At 43.4% G+C, this 22,375-nt stretch overlaps 1 protein-coding gene across 4 annotated transcripts in view; it reads left to right on the top strand.

Moving 5' to 3' along the window:
- Positions 1-673: 673 nt before the first annotated feature.
- TRIM55 (tripartite motif containing 55) overlaps positions 674-22,375 on the top strand; it is a 42,504-nt gene continuing 20,802 nt past the window's right edge. For all 4 annotated transcript variants that reach the window (XM_067712183.1, XM_067712185.1, XM_067712182.1 and 1 more), the window contains exons 1-6: positions 674-989; positions 1,487-1,659; positions 8,266-8,431; positions 10,394-10,489; positions 21,710-21,943; positions 22,294-22,316. In XM_067712183.1, coding sequence (XP_067568284.1) covers positions 822-989; positions 1,487-1,659; positions 8,266-8,431; positions 10,394-10,489; positions 21,710-21,943; positions 22,294-22,316 — 860 coding nt within the window. In that variant the 5' untranslated portion in view covers positions 674-821. The remainder of the gene's footprint in view (positions 990-1,486; positions 1,660-8,265; positions 8,432-10,393; positions 10,490-21,709; positions 21,944-22,293; positions 22,317-22,375) is intronic.

Below are 22,375 nucleotides of genomic sequence, written 5' to 3'. Positions count from 1 at the left end.
AAGAGAGAGAAAAGAGCATACTAGAGCTTTATTATACAACTTTTTTTTTAAAAAAATTGGATCAACTGGTGTTTGGAGTTTTTAAAAATTTTGTGGATACTTTTGTGGTGAAAAGATTTGAAATCAGTTTTTAAGTTGAAATTTTTCCCATTTCACAACCCTCACAAAGATGAAATATTTAACACTAAGCAAGTCTTTTTAGTTGATTACCCTTGTGAAGCCAGGATAATGATATGCCAAGCAGACATGCTTCGTTTGTTTTCACCTAGGATAGTATGATCATGCTACTTTTGGTGACTTGCTTCCTAAATTCTCAAGACAGAAATGGCATTCGTTATACAGTGAGACTCTTGGACTATGTTCTCCCTGGTCCTGGAGAAGCCCATCACCAAGCCCTTGCTGATTGCTCACAGGGGGCATAGCTCAGCGACTGGGCACCAACATTTGCATTTGTTGTCGACAACTGTCAGCTTCACCTCCCTCTCCTCCCAACCCCGTCTAAATGGGGTTTGTAATCCTCCTTCCCACCCACTCTCTTCACTCCCTGGGGTGGAAATGTTGGCCCCTGTTCTCTGTCACCTGTCAGAATCCATCCTCCTGTCACTGGCTTATACGGACAAGTCTGTCTGCTGTCATGTGACCCTCGGCTGCTAAAAACAGCTCCAGCCCCACTCTGATCCTGGGCCTGAAACAATGTCCTCCACGGAAAGAAACGTAAAGGACACTTGATCACACAATCTTTGGAATTATTTCCAGGAATCACTTGCAGAAACCATTCGAAGCACCCTTTCCCTGGCAGAGCACACAGGGACGGCCAGGAGATGAGCGCATCTTTGAATTACAAGTCTTTTTCCAAAGAGCAGCAGACCATGGATAACTTGGAGAAGCAACTCATCTGTCCCATCTGTTTAGAGATGTTCACGAAACCCGTGGTCATTCTCCCCTGCCAGCATAACCTGTGTAGGAAATGTGCCAGTGACATTTTCCAGGTAGGTTTGTTTGGAATGGAGGGGGTGGAAAAGATTCCCTCTTCTCCGAATCAAGCACTTAACTTTGAGGTAATTTCTTTAGAAAGTTGTATAAGGTTGCATTTGTTAAAAAAAAAAGAAAAAAAGTTTTTAAAGTGATTTGTTTTGTACTTTGCTGTCAGCCTCCTTCTTACTCTCAAATCCAATTTTATTTCAATACCAAGAATCATACTTGTTTAAAAAAAACTGAATCTGTCTCAAAATTGTAAATGAATTACTGCCCAAGACATTAATGTTGGAGTTTCTGGCTGGAACTTTTGGTTATGGAAATGCCGGGCGGAGAAGCACCTCATGCTGAAGACGGTACATGCTTGCCGATAATGCCCTAAGGGACCATCTCACAGCAAGCTGAAAGCAGGAGTTGATGTTGTTCCTAGTGTAACAGAGAGTGAAGGGAAGCCTCTGAAAAGCTCCCTGTGGCGTTGCTCAATTCCTCTTTTCTTGCTTGGCGGGAACAGGCCTCTAACCCGTACTTGCCCACAAGAGGAGGTAGCACTGTGGCCTCGGGGGGCCGATTCCGTTGCCCATCCTGCAGACACGAAGTGGTTTTGGACAGACATGGGATCTACGGGCTTCAGAGGAACCTGCTGGTGGAAAATATCATTGACATCTACAAGCAGGAGTCCACCAGGTAGGGTTCTCCTGTGTGTCAGACACATCTGAAGCTTGTCTTCATTATTTGTTTGTTTGTTTCAGTGGGTCGCTATACTGAATGCTTGTTTACCAATCAGGGGCTAATTGTTTTATAGGAAAATGTTTTTCCAAGTCAGTCCTTCCCAATGGGAGTGAGAGTTGCTCTTGGGAGGAGAGAAGGAAGCTGGGGCCCATGCTTTTGTATCAATTTCAGAATGAAGTAACTCATTAACACTAATCCAGTCCAGATGGTGATATTGAAAGAGGCATAATGCTGCCCTACCCCCAGCCTTGTATTACATCCCTTGTAGACGTTTCTGCACTACACAGCTTCTTTATAGCTCCAGATTCTACACAGCAGAAAAACTAGAGTGCAAAACTCTACAGAAAATGAACAGAAATGGCATCTCCCCACATCGGCCTGTTCTTAGTTCAGACAGTCTCATGTAAACATTATCTAGAGGATAATAATAAAAACAGAATCCTCTGACATAGTTAGTCATGGTAGTGACTCTGGGAAGTAGCAAAGCAAGGTAGACTCCTGGGATTTAGCAACTTAGAGTTTAGAGACAGGGGAGGAAAAAAAAGGATGGAGCTCAGGTTATGTTTCCCTATTCTCTAGGTTATTCTTCCTGAATACTGCTGGCACGCACCTGCTGATTGACATGCAGCATATACAGCAGTCATTTTTTAGTTTTTTGAAAAGGGCTTCTTATTCATCAAATCACACTGGCTACAGAGTTCCTTTCCTAGAGACAACACAGGGGGAGTTCATTCCTAGAAGTGCTGGTGTCGAGGAGCCCTTTTTCAACTGTACACAAGGCAGTCAAGTCCATAGCGCTTGACAGCAATACTGAGACCATCTAGAAATGATCTCACTGTGCTTCCTAGTAGGAGACACGGATTCACGGGACATCTGCAGGGCTCGAAGAGCCTTGTGCTCTTAGAAGGAAAGCTGTTCTATAAATCGAACATATAATTATTACAATTGCTATGGCTATTCATTTCTGCTTAAGATTCAAAACTAAATTAGATAGGGCCAGGATATAGATGGCACTGGGAGGAAGAATTGCTGATGACATATTGCAGAGATACAGAGTGGGCCATTTCCCTCGCTTCCAAAATCTCTTGAGAAGAAGGAAAGTACCGCTGCTGTAATTAAGATCTGATCTCATTTTATTTCATTATTTCAAGATGCAAATAGATACACTGTCTCTTAAAAAAGTTAACCAGCCAATTAATAACCAACTAATTACTAAGGCTGTTTATATAACAACTGATTCAGTGCCTGCGACAGTGCCTCGCACAGAGCAGTTGCCCCGTAAGTACCAGATGTTTAAGCCACACCATAAATCTTCTTACACGTTCTATTTATTGCCACAATTTTCTGTTTTGCTACTTGCCACAGTGAGAGCTTGAACGATGTGAACTAATAACAATCGTTGCTATGTAATCCCGAGGAGAGGAGACGTTGAAATCTGTAACGTGACACTACACGACGCACCCGGGCTTTGAAGTCTACGCGGTGCGTCCGCCACAGCTAGTGCCTAGGTGAACAGACGCAAAGCAATGAGCCAGTCTCCAACAATGAAGCTCACGGCGGAGTAGCCTACTGGTGTTTTTGTGATGATCAAATTCTTCTTATGCTGCTGTTCCTTGAACCTGAGACTTGCCTTTGGGACATTTTTAATTGGTAGCAAAACCACAAATTGTACAGAGAGCTCGGGCACATGTTTGGACATAAACCCAGCGGTTCCCTGAGGGCTGGCAGATTTACCAGTCCAGAATCCTAATCCTCAGGGTATGTGAGGTGACTCTGGACTAACTTTGAAATACAGAGTGAGATGAACCCTGGCCCACATTAAGGTGGAAGCAGAAAGGGCAGGGGCTGGTCAACTCTGGCCTCCCGCAGAATGGCTAGAGATTGTAGGTCTCAGTAAAACCTGGCCTTCTTATCTAGAATTCTGCCTGGTGCTGAGCTAGCCAGAGCTTGCGGGGGGGGGGCGATGCGAGAAGGAACTAATTTCACTAATATTAATAATGAACGTAACGGGACTTCCCTGGTGGTCCAGTGGCTAGGGCTCCGCGCTTCCACTGCAGGGGTCACAGGTTCAATCTCTGGTCGGGGAGCTAAGATTCCACATGTCCCACGGCCAAAAAAAAAAAAAAAAAGAAGAACATAATAATTAACTTTAAAATACAGCAAGTCAAACCAATATGTGTTGAATATGCGTCAGCCACTGTTCAGGGTGTTATACACATGAATCATGTGTAATTCTTTAATTCTCACGAGTATTTTAAATATTTTATTCAAAGTAATTCCTATGCATATGCATAATTTTAAACATTCCAATCGCACTACAAGGCCTCGAAAGAGAGCTGCATTCCCTGCCCTACTCCCTCTTTGTCCCCAAGTCTCACTCCCCAGAGTCAGCCACGTTTAATTCTTTCAGCTGTTCTTCTGCCACTTATCACCCAGTGATGTGTGTATGCTACTAGCAGGCTCCTATTCTTGGGTTTTTCAGTTTTAGACATTATCTATTGACTTCACTGTAGACAATTAGGGCTGAGCCCCCACGCGGTTGGCTTTACCTTCTACTTTTCTTTGACTCTCCCCTGGGTTGAAGCCCTTGTTTCCTGGATCCTTTGTCGTCCTCTTTGTTGGTTTACTCTACTGTTTTTGTGGAGCACATCCTCAAGTAATCCCCTAAAGTGTGCAAAAACTCCTCCTCTTTCCAGTCCCCCCCCCCCACAGCCCTGCACTCCTGGGTGCCTGGCCTCTGCAGTCCCAGGGCCTTTGCAGGGGGAGCCTGTAAAGCTTGAGCAGCTTGTCCTGTGCGCCTTTACCCTGCAGGCTCCCAGCAGAACCAAGATGCATTTCAAACAGGTCACGTCCCTTCGTCCAGCTGTTAGTTTCCAACATTTGGTTGCATCTCTCCTCTGCTGTTATCTTGCTCATTTTTTGTCCTTATTGATTTATACCTTTTTATTCCCTTACTCTCATTTTAGTGGGATTTCAGCAGGAAACAAATAAATAAATGCGTTCATTTTGTCATATTTAATTAGAAGACTCCTAGTCCAATTTTCAGATATGAGTAAAAGCTGAGCCTGAAAGAGTTGAAGGAACTCGCCTAAGGCCATACGGCCACCACTTGGAGAAACTGAGTTGGGATTAAACTTTGAGATCAGTTTGACTGTAAAAGTACTGCCTGAACATGGAAGCAACCTAAGTGTCCATTGACAGATGAATGGATAAAGAAGATGTGGCACATATATACAATGGAATATTACTCAGCCATAAAAAGAAACAAAATTGAGTTATTTGTAGTGAGGTGGATGGACCTAGAGTCTGTCATACAGAGTGAAGTAAGTCAGAAAGAGAAAAATAAATACCGTATGCTAACACATATATATGGAATCCAAAAAAAAAAAAGGCTCTGAAGAACCTAGGGGCAGGACAGGAATAAAGATGCAGACGTAGAGAACAGACTTGAGGACACGGGGAGGGGAAGGGTAAGCTGAGACAAAGTGAGAGAGTGGCACTGATATATATACACTACCAAATGTAAAATAGATAGCTAGTGGGAAGCAGCCGCAGAGCACAGGGAGATCAGCTCATTGCTTTGTGACCACCTAGAGGGGTGGGATAGGGAGGGTGGGAGGGAGGGAGACACAAGAGGGAGGGGATATGGGGATATTTGTATACGTATAGCTGATTCACTTTGTTATAAAGCAGAAACGAACACAACACTGTAAAGCAATGAGACTCCAATAAAGATGTTTAAAAAAACCCAAAGTACTGCCTGAAATGCATCATCAGCACCAGATGCCCATCCTTCAGGAAACTTGAAGATGGTCCCCGAAACCCCAGAGAGCAGAGGGAACAGGCTACAGACTCCCTGAGACTAGCCTGCACGGAACGGCTGGGGGCCACAGCCAGCATTTGGTACTGAGACCCGAACCACAACTGAGAGCTCAGACACCCTCACCTCATGAAGTCGCCTTTGCGTCTTTATTCTACATGCCACATTTGTCCCAAGTGTGTTATGTGGCGTAAGGTGTCTGAAGGTTTTCATTCTATACCCATTTGTAAGTGGGGGATGCCTCTCGGCCTGTGTTGCCAGCTGAACAACAACAACCTAATAAGGAATATTGCAGGCAGTCCTTGGTCTGTATTGCATCATGAAAAAGTAATCACAATCAACAACTAAATGAAGAGCCCATGGCTGTTTCCACATTTTCAGTATTGCATCCCCTGCAAATATCTGAGCTCTACAATATCGTCCCTGGTCAGAGCTGCTAACATCAGAGCAGCACATGGGACGCAGGCTACCCTCGGGAAATGCCTGGGGGAGAGGGGCTGCAGTAGCATCAACTGTGCCATCTCCCAGTTAATGTGCTCTGGACACTTGCTTGACATGTATTACGAGGTGGAGGTACAGGGGAGGGAAGGTTTTAGAGGTAGAGAAGCCTTTGAATCACCACTCCTAGTCTCTAGATAACCGCTGGAGGCCTTTGTCATTTATAAGTGGAGTCTTCAGGATGTTGTCTGGTCTTTTCCTTTGCCACTCAGGAGAGCCAAGTGACTAAGCTTTCCCCATAGTTCACACGCCTTCTCCAGATGAGCGATTTTATGTTAGAGCGCAGGGAACACTGTCCACGAATCTGGCAAATTCCCTTTTACTTCTCATTCATTCAACAAATATGTACTGAGCACCTACTCTGTGCAAGGCACTGTTCTTGGCACTGGGAACCCCGCAAAAAAGGAGACAGACCCTGGCCCCTGCCCTCATAGAGCTCACATTCCAGTGGAGGAAACAGACCATAATATATATAATGGAATATCATTCAGCCATACAAAAGAATGAAATATTGCCATTTGCAGCAACATGGATGGACCTAGAGAATATTATACTTAGTGAAGTAAGTCAGACAGAGAAAGACAAATATTATATGATATCACTTATATGTGGAATCTAAAATATAATACAAATGAATCTATATACAAAATGTAAAAAGACTCACACCAGACATAGAAAAATTTATGGTTACTAAAGGGGAAAGGGAAGGGGGAGAGGGATAAATTAGGAGTATGGGATTAAACAAACTACTATATTAAAAAAATAGATAAGCTACAAGGATTTCCTGCATAGAGCAGGGAATTATATTCAATATCTTGTAAAAACCTATAATGGAAAATAATCTGGAAATATATATATGTATAACTGAATCACTTTGCTGTACACCTGAAACTAACACAATATTGTAAATCAACTATACTTCAATAAAATAAAAATTCAGTTCCAAATCAGAGATGCTTCTAAATAATCATATGTTTGGGAAAATGAGGAAAGATTTTGGATTTGTATTTAAATTTTCCAAACAATTCTGAAAACTATTAACAGCCTCAGTCTTTGAATAGAACATATCAAAATTCCAGATTTCGTATAAGTAGGCTAAAACCACCCTTCCCCCCATGATCTCCAGAGGGAGCCCAGAGCATCACAAGGTGACATAATTTTGATCTTGACGTATTCTAACACCTAAACCACGATGATGGTTAGGGAAATATACCAGGCCCTACCACGTGACGTGAACCTGGGCTCTCCAGGTGATTTCGCAGCTAAGAGGTTATCCTTAAGCAAAAATAATTTGTCACTACCTCTCTCATGCTTCTTCATTGCTTAGCCATGGTGGTACCCCTGAAGTGCAAATCTCAAACCCAATGCTCCATTATGACCTGGGCAGCTTTGAGAAGTTTTGGTTGGTTTGGTTTGGGAAAACTGAAACTTGCGGATTATCTGTGAGATTTGGACTTCCGGGGTACCACCATGTCCCAGAAGAACATTTTGCACTTTTCTCATTGCCTTAAGTATTCAGTGTAATTGCTCACACTCACTGAGCACATACTACCCACTCTTCACCACTGCTGAGTCCGCAGGAAGTCACGTACATTTACTTTTCTGGGCTAATGGCAGGAGGAGACCCAAACAAATCCAAAAAGCACTTACACACAACTACTTCCAACCAGCGCCGAGATGGATAATCAGAGATTTGGGCTCCCCCAGCCCACCTCCACGCTCACTCCTTTTGCCGGGGCCAGAGGCTGCAGCGGTGGGGCAAATGGGCCTCCCCAAAGCTGGTGCAAACTTGACATTTTGTTTATCGGCAACCTGCCCCTCTTTACCCGTAATTGTAAAGTCTCTCTTGAGAGACTTGTGAGCATGTAGAGATGGTGCTGAAGCAGCTCCTAAGAAAGAATCCGGCGCTCGGCTTTCAGGAATTGCACTAGCCCGTTTTTAAACCTTGAAATCGGCCAATGGGGGGAATATTCATACCAGAGAAACTGGCAAATGCTACAGGTCACAGTCTCCATGTCCTTACCCCCAGCCTGGTTGGAAATTTGTCAGGACACTGTTGATAAACCCGTAGAGAATTTGGAGGGCTCTGAGCGCATGAAAGGGGCTCTGGAAGTCTGCTGGGGTAGGGTTGCTGGGGGTACAGGGTCTTGCCGGGTAGGATGCAATGCTGATCACCCCGTGGGGCCACCCGGCTCAGCTCTGCCGCAACCGGAGCTAACGCTTATCCACATATCTCCTCCCAGACCAGAAAAGAAGTCCGACCAGCCCCTGTGTGAGGAGCACGAAGATGAGCGCATCAACATCTACTGTCTGAACTGCGAAGTGCCCACCTGCTCTCTGTGCAAGGTCTTCGGGGCGCACAAGGACTGCCAGGTGGCTCCCCTCACTCACGTGTTCCAGAGGCAGAAGGTAACAGAGGCCTTTCCGCCCCTCCTCCGAAGCCCCTTCCAAGTGCCTGCGTCATTGACTCGCTGCCCCCCAAGGAGAGATGCCCAATGCACAGGGCCACAGGGCCCTGAGGCTGGGAGGGCGCGGAGCATAGAGCCGGAAGGGATGCTGCGCACCCTCCACGTGCTTAATGCTCTGCAGGCTGGTGGGGAAGGTGGGGGAGGGAAGAGATGCAGAGAGTCAGGAAGGGGTCCGGAGGGGAAGGGTCGCTGTGTTTGCGCCCGTTGGAGGTTGTTGAAGATGTGCATTGTTATGGGACTCGGTCCGAGCTCAAGCTGCTCAAACGTTATTTGAGGTTCAGACTATAGGTAATAAAAGGATAACTTTTTACTCCACTCAGAACATTTTTCTTCATTCACCAACCAAAGATTCCTTTGGCCTTCCTCAAGGCCTTTTCTCGCGCACTCCTAGTTGGTAGCATTACAATGAATGACATTGCGTTACACGTTCCCTTGGCCTGGCCCTCCAGCCTGGGTTAAACTGGCCTCCTAGCCTTTCAACCTAGGCCAGCACTGAGGGCACCATCCATGCCCTCACCCCAGGGCCTCAGACCCCTCATTCTGACCAAATACAGGGTGTCCCAGCTTATCACTCACCTGCCAATCCGGTTTCACCCACAGGCAAGTAGAAGCTTATCCATTTGATGTAAATAAACTGTGGGGTTGTGTGCTCAGAGAGCTGCAACCAAGTCTTGGCATCTAGAATTTGAGAAGCTCCACATCTCAGCTTCTTTCTGTAAGAATCAGAGGTTCCACATTTGGTCAGTGTTTTACACCAAATACAGTACAGAGTTGGAATTAAATTTGGAAACCAAACTTTGGGCAACACCAGTTGCAACCAGTGAGTACTAACTGCTAAAGAAGCAGGATTTAGCAAGATATCCATAACATTTATTTATTTCTCAATCCACTTAAGACTTATCCCCCGTTTCCCTTTTACCTGCCCCTCCTCAAGTCATACGTGTTAGAACTGAATGGTACCTGTGTCACGCCATTCCCCTCAGAGCCCTGAGGCCCATGCGGGATGGACAGAGGCAGGCTGGCAGAGCTTCCATCCCGCTCCGGTTTGGCCAAAGCAAACTTTTTACCTATTGGGATTATTTATTAGCTTCCACTTGAAGAAAGGGTTCTGCAGCTTTAAAATGTTTTACAACCACTCTTCTCACTTTATATGTGAGACAATGAAGGTCCAAATTGATTACATGTTTTGCCCAACATCATAGAGAAGTTGAAGGCCGAGTTGGACCAAGCACGTAGGTTTCCTGAGTCCCAGTGTTCAGTGTTTCTTGTGCTCCAGAGGCCAGCCTCGCAAGGGGGTAAGTAAGAACAACGGAATCGCTTCGGGGTCCAAAGAGTCCTGAGAGGAATTTCAAGTTGAAATTTTTTTCCTGGAAACAGTTGAACATTACAGTTTTAAGTTTGTAATGACTTAGTCTAGAATATGAGTATTTGTTTGCATCTAGCGTGTAGAGGATGCGTAATAGGTATACGTTGAATAAATGAATATTTCTCTAGTAAAACTGATCCTGAGCTGCACTAGACAAATAATTCATTTTGGGCCCCTGATGTCACATTTTGGTCTTCATTCAATAAACAATGCTTAGAATTCTTTACCCTGAATGTGCTATTCTCTATGGCCTATGATTCGGTGTTCTTAATGTTTTTAGCAGGGTCACAGTCTCTACTAAGAATTTGATGAAAACTATGAAACTTCTTCGCAGACAAATGCATTTATACACACATCCATTCAGAATTTTATTTACAAGATCAGGAGGTTCTCAGGCCTCCCAGCCTCACTGTTCCTCCTTTGGGGGTTCCATGGACCCTAAATTAAGAACCCATGAGGACACTACTAAGATGAACTCACAGTCAGTGCTGACTAGAAAGCCCCTAAAATCTTGCACCCCTCTTTTCTCTCCATTAGTCTGAGCTCAGCGACGGCATTGCTGTTCTTGTGGGAAGCAATGATCGGGTCCAGGGAGTGATCAGCCAGCTGGAGGACACCTGCAAAACGATCGAGGTGAGTCAGGTGGCCTCAAGGGAGTGTAAACCGTGCCTGAACCCCTGGGGTTTTGTGGCTTCCTCAACGCCACCCTAGAAATCCCCGTTCCAACATTTCAGTCTTTCCATATAGGATGACCTCCTTCCTGATGTGTCTCTAAAATATTTACCTCCTGGCACAGAAAAGAGAAGATACCACATGAGGCAACAAGGCAGATCTTACCACATTTATCAAGGTAGTCGTTACAGGTGTTCTTTCTTGGGCAACCCGTTTTGAAAGATTAGCTACAAGAAAAATCAGTTTCCAGTAGTGACAATGAGTGTTTTCCACCATCATAGCACAGTTTCTTTGTGGAAATCTAAACGGTCTTAAGAAATGCTAGTTGGTGCTTTAGAAAGTCATGTGCAGATTCCAGCTGCATATCTAAGCTCTAACAGTGGAGTTGCTGCCTGCCTGCAGGGAGAGAGAGGGTCAGTATCTGGGAGCTCACTGAGGCCAGAGTCCCGGCTCCTTCATCTCCGCTGGCCCTCTGTCTGGCCCAGTGCCCGGCACATAATAAACACTCAATTAAAAACTTGATGAACAAATGGCTCACACTTAGGTTTGGCATGTCAGAAATATTGGGAATCCACTTTTTCTCAAGATCAAATACAAACTGTATAAATGCGGAAGCCAAAGGGGTTTTGCCACGTGGCAGATGTCTTTCCAAGAATTGAAGGTCCACGGGTTAGTTCAGCCCTGCTGCCTGGGGGCAGGTGCAAGCCACCTGGGTTTGAGTCCAGGTCTTTGGCTGTTTAACCTGGAGCAGTTTATTACTACTCCCTGCTCTAAGCTTTGGGGTTGTGCTTTATTTGGACCTCAGAAGCCTGTACTGCTCAGTTAATGTCATGTTGTCTTTATTGCTGTGGACACGGCCCCTCTTGTTATCTATTTATGTCCTTTTATCCCCATTTCCCACTCCTTTTCTCTGTAAATAACTACTCTAACATGTTTAATGTTCCATTTACCTGTATTCCTACAAAATGTGTGTTGTTTTATATGCATGTCTTTTAATTTTATAAACGGTATTTTGTTGTTCTTCTCATTCTGCTTCTTACTTTTTTTAAACTAAACGTTATGTTTTAAGATCCATTCACAAGTACATTCATTCCTTCAGTTTTCTCCTGGAAAAACAGGGCAAAGTACCCGTTTTATAGAGTTAACCGTGAGGAGTTAAGTAAGCATAAACACAGTGCTTAGCCTAGCGCCTGGCATATGGTGAGTGCCTGATAAATGCTCTAATCTTACCATTTTATCGCTTGAAAGGCAAATTCTATCAAAAGCCAAAGGCCAGTTCCTAGATGATGACTTCAAGATGTTGGCCAAAATCATCTCATTTTAGATTCACACATCATTAAAGTCAGTCTCCTCTCTTCCCCATACTCACATTCCTGAAAAGATTCATGATGGATCTGGAATCCATTTATAGAAGGACAGTTTTCTCTTGAAGAGATCAAAGAGATTCTGAAATGGACGATATAAACTTTTTTTCTTTTCACGTATTCACAGTAAAGGCCAAATACAACTTAATCATTAGGCCATGAATCAGCACTCAGTGTGGTACCACACTGAGTCTCGAGTGTATAAATAGGAATGTGTTGTTGTGGACAAGTGAGGTCATCTCTATGCTGGTCTCTGCTCGCACCTTCATCAGAGTCCTCTGTCAGGGGAACAGGCTTTCTGTCGGGGACGTTGAGGCTGGAGAACACAAACGACAAAAGTCCTGTGCGGCACGCTGGGCCTTGAGCAAATGCAAGGGGCTCTGCTCCATTTAGGCAGCACCGGAGGACACAGAGGGCGAGGAGAGACTTGACAACAGGTTTTCTTCCTGGAGGCCTGTCAGGGGCACAGTGGGAAGCAGCTGTTTGTTCTTTCATTGAGAACAAGACAAGAAGGAACAGGTTTGAAGTTAAGCCCGCAGAAGGGATTAACTGTAGATATCAGAAAGAACTTCCTAAGAGTGAAGGTCAGGATTACAACCCCTATTGTTACTGATAAAAACATTGGTCCAATGTACACACTTTTACGAGTATTTTCACAGTACCCCAGAGGAAGCTGTGTAATTTTCCCCCAGGAGGCTTCAAGATGAGTCAGCAAATTGTCAGGAGGAGTCCATCCCCTTTACGCATTTCATTCACCCCTGGGATTTTAACTTAAGGAAATAAGATGAAGACGTGGTATATAAACAGGACAGAATGTCTGTATTCATAGGGGGAAAACATGCCAGAAACCAAAAGTGTAAGAGCAGGGAATAGTGGGATGACAGGTGATTTTCAAGGCCTTCCTTATATATGCCTGTATTTCACATTTTTCTAAAGGAAGCCTGAGATTTTTAAAATAACCAATAAAAGAAAGGATACATGAATGAATAGGGCTCAGATAAGCACAGTTCTTTCAGATCAGTTTAAGTGGCTCACCTGGAAACATAGGGATTGGCTCAGAGCCCCCCAGAGGTCTCTGATTTTATGATTCCTACTTGATGCAAACACCCTCCATTTGAAGAGGCCCTGAGGACAGAGACACAGCTATAAATGGCCCCATCGTGCACCTGGAATCGCTTATGGGGCCTCCCGCAGAGCCAGGGTCCTATCAGCAGGCCAAGCACCAGGGCAGGGCAGTGAAGCGCACTGGGGTCTACCTTGCCAAGCAGGTGAACTCTGTACCAGGGGTCAGGGTCACAGAGCTCCTGTGTCTCCTGTCCTGCCTGGGGTGGTTGTTTCCCTTTGTGGCTCTGCTCATCACCTGCCTGGAAACATTTTCCGAGAAGCCATCGGCGGCTCCCAGCCAGGGGGTGGGGAGCTGTTTTTGAAGAATTCTCTTTTCTGATTGGTGAAGAGCTCCATAGGGACAGGAAATGGAGCAGCCCCTGGGGTGGGCACTATCCTTCCCTAATTACATGGCCTCCCACTCGGGGCCCTGACACCTGCCCTTGCAAATGTCTAATTTTGTCCCTAATCATGTAATGTCTTGCAGGGCTGGCCTGGGCAGGCAGCCGGCCCGGGATCAGCCCTGGAGAGCCGCTGAGCTTGGGATAAATCACGCTGGGGACTCCTTGTGATCCTTTAAACACAATGTGTGCAGTTGATGTGAGTTTGCATTGATGATGAGAGTGGCTTTGAGACGGATCGCAGTCACAAAAGGGAATTTGAACTGAGCTGGGGAGGAGTGGCATTCCCTCTTTGCTGCGGGCCGATGGGGGATGGAGGAACCTGCAGTCTTCTTAGCCCTCCTGACCGAGGTGGCTCAGCCTGAAACGTTCTCAGAGCTTGTGATTGCAGGTTGTTGGAGGGCCTTCTGGGCTGTTCTAGACGAGCCCAGCAAGATCTAAAGCTACACTTGCCTCTCCAGGCCTGGAGCTGTTCTGGGATGGGTTGGGACAGAGTAGGGGGACTGCTGGTCGGGGGTGGAGAATTGCACTGCCTCGGGAGCTCTCTGCTTCCAGAAAAACGTGCTTGACTTTCATTCCTCATCCCTAGAAAACGTAACCTCCCTCTTGTAGTCTTTCCAAATGGCGCTTATCCTAGGTCACTGGAAACCCAAGAGAGAAGGCTACTCACACTAGCCGTCCCGAGGCAGATCGGCCTAGAAATAATGTTGTTCTGCGTGGACGTCCGTCTAGGGGAAACAGCTGAAGCTGAATCATAACTATTTGATCTTGAGCATTTCCAGTATCTGAAAAATGGCACCTTTAATAAAATCCTCCAATGATTTTGCAATGACAACAAATCCATTATATTTCCAAATCAATGATTTTAACCAAACAGCTTTGAGACGTTGTCCGTGCAGTTACAAATATGAAGTATGACTAGAGTAAGAATCATTCTAAAAAGCATGCCAGAATTATGACATATGCTTAAAGAACAGATGTCAGAGTTTGAATTTCGGCTCTGCCACTTAATGATATGACCTTGGTCAAGTTACTTCCTCTCCCCGTCCCTCAACTCCCTCAGTGGTACAGGGGGGTTAATAAACCTTCACAGTGCTGCTGTGATGACTAAGAGGCACATGCTGGGGGCTCCGTAAGTGTCACCTTGTGTTGCTGTCACTCTCAGCTTGGAAAGAGTACACGTAATCTAATGATGCTAATAATTGTTTGAACCACTGGAGCATCTGGAGCATCTTTTAAATGGTGTCGGAATAAGACCTCAAGGTCTTGGTCAATTATGATGGCCAGGTGAAGCAACTCCCTGCAGTGGGAAAGATCGAAAATGAATGGAAGCAGATATTAGCTCTATTCTTTGAGGCTTTGTGATAACTCGAGATACTGGCAACAAAGGGAGGCTGAGCCCCTTCCAGGAAACATGCTGATTATCCAACAGCAGACGGCAGTGAATGAAACAGCTGCTCAGCTTGCCTTGGTCTGGTCTCATGCTTTCGCTGCACCATGGGGCTCAAGTCAGCGCAGGCTCACCTGACCCTCAGCCTTCAGAGGATTTCTCAAGGATATTCTAAATGATCTGGACTAGTCCAGAGAACCCCTAATACCAAGAAACCCAGGAATAAGAATTGAAATGCCGTAAGTTATAACACAGTTATTCTTCTAACGCGAAGTGGGTGGTAATGCAACTTGGTGGAAAACAGCATAAGTTTGGGAGTCCTGAGACCCATGGCCATTGAATAGAGTTCTTCCACTAAGCCCTGCACAGAGACACTGAGTGGATGGGGGAGGGGCTGAACTCCAGTCTGTGTGCCTTGAGGGATGATAGTTTTCTAATTTGTCTGCCCCTTTTCTAGGGCAGCCTGTCAGAGACCTGGGTTCTCACCCTAGTCTGCGCTCATGGGGCTTCTGTCATGTGCTCGTGATTGGAATTGGGCTTTACCAATGAAGGATTGGACTTGAATTCCTCAGGAGAATCTTCCTACCTTAATATAGTTCTTTCTTTAATATTATTAATCTACTGTCTGATTTTTTTGGGGGGGGAGAGGGGTGTTGAGGGGAAAGGGAAGGAAACCCTGTTTGGTTTAATGAAGAGAATTTTGAAGTACCATATGTCAAATGAAGCTGAGTGGGCCCTTCCAGACCCAGAGCTGCTGTTTTGAACAAGGGTGTCTCAAAAGTTGAGGAATGTGGTGTAGATATGAATGGGCCGAGTAGAGCCACAGTTGCTCACTGACAAGTGATGGGACTCAGAGCTTATCTTCAGCTCTATTTTGGTCACAGAGCTATGCTCCTTACATGGTAAGAGCAGTGGCCACAATTGTCTTAGGTTTCCTGTGGTGGCCTTGGCACATTCCAAACCTGGGACTGACATTGCTGGGCTAGGATGTGTAATTCACATCTCAGTGCTGTGATGACCACTCTGAAACTTGCCATGAGTGGAAAAAGGCATTTTACATATATAAAGAGGCACTTTATAGTCTAAAGGCTCCAAATAACTCCACATTTACCTGAAGTTGTAGAGCCTTGAAACTGTAGAGTGGGAAGGGACCTTAGCAATCATCCAATCCCATCCCTTCTTGTACACATTAAAAAAAAAACTGTCCTGAGTTAAATGTCTTCCCTGAAGTTGCCTAGCTATTTTTTGCTGTTTTCTTTTGAGTGTTGAAAGAAGAAGAGGTTTGGAGTATCCACTTAAATACCTATGTCTTGGGAACAGAACAAAGTAGGAACTTGTGAGTGAGGGCTGACTATTCCTAAATACAATTCATATATCATTCATTCATCCAATCGTTCAAACATATATGCAGAATATGCCATATTCTGCACATGTAATGCTGGGAAATAGATAAAGATGAGATAAACAGAAAATGTTCCTTCCCTTAAGAAGGTTTATTCCAGTAGAGGAGTTAGACAATAAGGCAAACAAATAACAAGATTGTTTTCAAAGAGTAATAAGTGCCTGGGGAAAGGGTGAACCACTGAAAATCTAATGATAAAACCTCATAACGGTGCTTTGCTTGGCAGGCTATCTACTCTTTAGTATATGATCATCTATTGCTGATTTTTTCCCATGAAAACTTCTCTTTGCAGTCATGTATCTTATTTTTTCTTATTGCCACTAAAATATAAGGATGGCTAAAAATTAGAATCTGTCAATTTTAACATTTCTATAAAGGCAACATCTAAACAATGTTTTTAAGGTAAATATTGAAGGTTATCTACTCACTTCTAAGGAAACAACCAAATGACTACTCAATGTTTTTCTTTTCATCCAGATATTATGGCATTGGTTAGAAACAAATATTCTACCTGTCATCATTTCACCATTTCAATGTGGGCAAACTAGTCTTCCTTTTATAAAATCACCCCTTTTTGGTATATTGCCTCCATACTGGGCTCTCCCTAGAGATGGGATGGATTTTATTTCCATTAAAGTATTACAGACAAGTTTAATTTGTTCTTCTACATAAATAAATATAAACATAACTGTCTTGGCAGCCCCAGGAGGAAGGTCATGTTGCAGTCAGAGACTCTGCATCACAGTATAGTTGGAGGCCAACACCATTGCATTTATGATGGAAGTTACTTCAATTGCTAAACACACTCATGCAGAAACACGTGTGCGCATACACACACACACACACACACACACATCCAACACCACACCCCACATAGAGGGGACATAGGAACTACAGGCATCAAAAGGAATAAAATGGACAATATTTGAAAAAATAAACTTGAAAGTTCAGAATGTATAGATGTTGATTCAATTAGTATACAGAGAAATGGGGGGAGGTACACAGCCTGGAACTGAGCTTAAAGATACATGCCTTTTTACTCAAATAAATGAAAGGTATGATAAAAGCAAGGAGAAATCTTTGAGGTGAGGAAGTTTTTGTGCAGAAGAGATAAACATGGTTGCTATCATGCTTTTGCAGGCAACAATCATCCTTTAAAGTGTACTCTCTGAAGAGGTTTTGATGATGCAGAGGTCCACGTTTTTTCCATTCCATTTTTATGTTGCTAGAAAGACTCTGTTAAAAGCATTTCAGGTCCACACTTACAAAGGCACAGTAGGTACTGATATCAGAGTAATCAGTCACTGTCAGTAGCAAGTTGGCCTCTGAGAGTGTGTTTTTTTGTTTTTGTTTTTTTCTTATAGCATATACACCTGTTCCCTAATTACCTCAGAGGACAAGTTGATAAACTGAGCTGTTTGAAATTCACTGACTTTCACCGCAATTCTGAAGGTCTCCTAGCCTAGAAAGACTGAAGGGTGACCATGTTAGTATCTTGTGTATTGCTTCTACCTCAAAGAGTATGCGTGAAAAATAGAAGAATTTCAATTTCATGGAGTATTTCTATTTTTTCATTCTAATCTGACATTAGGTTAACCTGAACATCTTAAGTGAATTTCTAAAAGTTTGAAAGTACCAAAGTACCAATTTCATAATTCCAGAAAAGGAGCATGCATTTTTCCTCTTTTAGAAACAGAGTTGTCCAACTCTTACATATTTTGCATAGAATTATATTAAAGGCAAGTTCAGCAAGAGAAAAAACACAAGTGTTTTTTTCTGTTAGAAATTAGAAAATACGATCATTTTTCTGCCATCCCCCTGAACACTGGGAAAGTATGGCCAGCTCTGAGATCTTATAATGCCTGATACACAGTAAGCACTTGGTGAATTTTGCTGAAAGAATTATAATGAATATATTTCTGAAACAATTTGAGGATTCTTGCCTTTAAGAGCCTACTTTCAGCACGGTAGATTTGTTAAAAGGTATATATTCAGTACATAAGCAGGTCACACATTTTTTTTCCCAAGTTACTTTAGAGTATATCACAACTGTGTGGTGGGAGTGGCAACGACCCAGGAGTTCAGAGACCTTGGCTCTATACCAGGCACCAACGGTAAATGGCTTGAGAAAGTGACTTAACGCTGCCGCGTTTCAGTCTCCACACAGATGAAATGGTTAGTTTGGAGCAGTTACTTCTGGTAGTCTGTGCAGCTTGAAAATTCTACAGTTGAATGGCTCAAATTAAGGAAAATTGAATCTAAATTTAACAAACACTGACATAGTGCCTACTGTGTGCCAGGTAATATTATAAGTGCTTTACACACTATGTAGTCATGTAATAATAATTAAGCATATACTACGCATGGGGTAGTATTTCCTACACTGTAAGGTATGAGCAAATAACAGTTGCTATTAAAAGGACAGTAATTTTATTAAAGTTCAATATAGTACAAATCATTAAAAAAGCAGAGTAGAAATAAAATAATACTTGGAATTCAAAATAATATAAGAATAAAGTAGTTTTCCTGTTTAAACCACTGAGTAAATTTTAGATGGCTGAAATAAGTGATCTAATTTTTATTTGACTTAAGAGAATACACTAGCTGTGACACTTGACTTCACATCGCTCTCACTGCAAATCATTGGCTTTCATAGGCTTGAATGGTCACACACATTAAATCATATAGAAGAAAACTTTTATGAAACAAAGATATTCTACCAATAATACATCTTAATATAGTATTCATTATAAATGTTTCAAGTGCACAATTTGTTTTAGAAAAATAAGCTAGAAACCAATGTATGATCACAGAAAACAGCAGAGCTTCTGGACATCAAAGGCATATTTGAGAAATGCAGTGGGCACATGGTTGCCTGTAAGCTTAGAACAGTAAGTACTACAATGGAAGAAATTTTGATTGGGAAGATACTAAGAGGCTACAGTTCCTAGGCCTCATAATGGTCCAAATCTCAAGCTAAATGGCTAAAAAATGGATGGAAATTTGGCAAGTCCAGCAATTTCCATGTCTGGACATGCTGCGTGGGCCCTTGTCTTATTACTTTGACAACTGCCAAGACCACAAGCATTTTCATCACCTCCCTGTACTTCCTCTGCTCTTACTCATCCTTTATGGCCAAACTCGGGCACCACTTCCTCTAAGAAGTGTTTTCTGAGGCAACCCCTCCCTGCTCCCCTCAAATGGTCCCCGCCCACACAGAGGGTTGATTAAGGCCCCACCTCTATGCTTCTATAAAACCTGGTATGAATCTCTAACATAGTTTGATTTTTCAGGCTACTAGGTTGTATTACTATTACTACTGGCCCATAGTCTTTCCCATTAAGTAAACTGTGAGCTCCTTGAGAACAAGAACTATGTTTAATTCATTGTTGGATCACCAGAGTCCTGGATAGTGGTTGACACAAATGTCCCACTTAAGAACTGTTTGTTAAATGAATGAATGGATGGGTGGATGACAGCAATAGCTATTATTCACTAATAAAATAATTTGAACCATTGGCTCTCCTTTGTGCATTATAATTATAATTGGTTGGAAACTGTGATGAGAATTGACTGCATCCAAAGGAGGCTATAGGGTGAGGGATGTATTTCTTGCACATTTGAGGAGTATCTTCATAATCAACAATTTGGTTTGGGTCATCCTCCCCTGCCTACTCTGAGAATAGTAGATAAATTGTGGGAAGATAAAACATCATTAAAAAAAATCTATTCAATGGAGATTTACTGAGCATCTACTATCCAAAGTGGTACGTGTCCTAGGCAGACCCAGATTCTATCCTCAAGGAGACCGTAGTTTAGATATTTAAGAAAGGAAGAATGTTTACTAAAATGAAAAAACATGTAATAAGGGTCATACAAAGGTCAGAGATGTCAGGGCTTCCCTGGTGGCGCAGTGGTTGAGAGTCCGCCTGCCAATGCAGGGGACGCGGGTTCATGCCCTGATCCGGGAAGATCCCGCATGCCGCGGAGCGGCTGGGCCCGTGAGCCATGGCCGCTGAGCCTGCGCATCCGGAGCCTGTGCTCCGCAACGGTAGAGGCCACAGCAGTGAGAGGCCCGCGTACCACAAAAAACAAACAAACAAACAAACAAACAAAAAGGTCGGAGATGTCAGAGATAAATGGCTGGATTCACAAGAAGCCCCTACCAGGCAGGAGACCTAGGTTGGATCATTATGGCTCAAAACCTGCTCTAAGTTGTAAAGGTCATGGACCCAGAGATGGTCGGGTCCAAGGAAATTGGCCTACACACACACACACCAAGCTTACTGGAACTTGGAAAACCAAAAGGCCAATGACAAGGCCAACTGGAAAGTTAATTAGGGCTTAAACATGGATTCAGAGTAAAGGGAGCTGGATGGAATGGGAGATGCTTCAGCCACACAATGCAAGTGCAGAAGCCTGACCTCACATGCAAACCTTCTCTCCAGGAATCAAAGACTAGATCCAGTATTTCCCTCTCTTGGACAGTACTGGATACATAGAGGACCTGGTGGCTACAGGTATATGCCATACATAGTAACCATTATAGGATTTCAGAGGATTAAAAGATGACATTCAGTCATCGAGATTCTTTATGGAAGAAGCGGTATGTCAACAGTGTCTTTTAAGATTGCTTAGAGTTTGCAACTGTGAATTGGGGAAAAACATTCTAAACGGAGGGGAGAGCACGAGCAAAGAAAGCGAGTGGTTCATTTTTTGCCGGACACAGGATATGTGATGGAGGATAGTAGAATATTATGAAGGAAAGGTGGAAACAGGTCATGGACAGGCTTGAAAGCTAGTTAATGAAGTTAAATGTGATTCTTTGAGCAGTGGGGAGTCATAGTAAAGAAGAAGCACTGTACGCCAGGAAAACGAATTTGGCTACAGTGTGTGAGCTGACTTGAAGGAGGGAACCCCAGATACAGAGGCCATTGGGGAGCTCCAGAATCTACATCCTTCAGCTCCAAGACTGAAACTAGGACAATAGCAATGTAGATGGAGCAGAGAGAGTCTGAAGGGTACTAATCAGGAAGTACCATGGTTTTTTCCAAATACACACATATACTCATTCCAAAGAAAATATATAATTTAAAACCAAATCTGTCCTAATTTCTGTGAAATTCTCCACTTGTAAAGAACAGAAGACTGAAAAATCATCCAGGGAATTCCCCGGTGGTTCAGTGGTTAGGACTCGGCGCTTTCACTGCCGTGGCCCGGGTTCAGTCCCTGGTTGGGGAACTAAGATCCCACAAACCATGTGATGCAGCCCAAAAAACAAAAAATCATCCATCTATTTAGCCAATTTGATTGATTTGGGATGGTCTAAGTATCAAATATGATAAAAATGGGATTTTCAACACATCAGCACAGTGGGTATGTATACCTAAGGGACAGGCTAAGGGAAAAGAAAAAATATCCTACGCAAGTAAATTTTCTTTTCTCCCGAAATGTCCAGGTGATTTCTCCAGATAGACACTCTTTTGAACACTTTCTAACATTAGCTAACCCAACTAACAGGAATGCTGCAGAAAACAGAAACAGGAACTTTGTGAGAAGTTTGATTACCTGTATGGCATCTTGGAGGAGAGGAAGAACGAAATGACCCAAGTCATCACCCGAACCCAAGAGGAGAAGCTGGAACATGTCCGTGCTCTCATCAAAAAGTACTCTGACCATTTGGAGAACGTGTCAAAGTTGGTTGAGTCAGGAATACAGTTCATGGACGAGCCGGAAATGGCAGTGTTTCTGCAGGTAAGTACCCCTTTGGCCCCTGAGGAAACAAACCAAGACAGTGGGGAGATGATCCTGAAAAGCTGTCATCACATTTTCGCTATTTTCTGTACATCTCATTTTGATCTATCTTCTCAACCAAAATATATGTGCTTATATCTCCATCTGTTTAAACTATTTCATAAGCATATATTTAAGGGACCATGGCATTGCTTAAATATGAAAGGGTTCTGGTATAAAACAGCAGTTCTTTACAGCACTTAGAAACTAAGCTATGAGATGTTCAGAGTCAGCAAAGGAAAGAATTAAATCTCAACACCGTCTTTGATGAAATGAATTTAAGTAGGCTTGTCTTTCGTTTGCTTCCACAGAATGCCAAAACCCTGTTACAAAAGTAAGTAGTTTTCATTTCATGAAAAAAAGTATACTTTTCATTTTTACCCAAGGCTATCA

Source organism: Pseudorca crassidens, chromosome 17 (genome assembly GCF_039906515.1).
Source record: "Pseudorca crassidens isolate mPseCra1 chromosome 17, mPseCra1.hap1, whole genome shotgun sequence".
Taxonomy (NCBI): domain Eukaryota; kingdom Metazoa; phylum Chordata; class Mammalia; order Artiodactyla; family Delphinidae; genus Pseudorca; species Pseudorca crassidens.
Note: the sequence above shows the minus strand (reverse complement) of the source record. Positions and strands in the feature narration are given on the sequence as shown.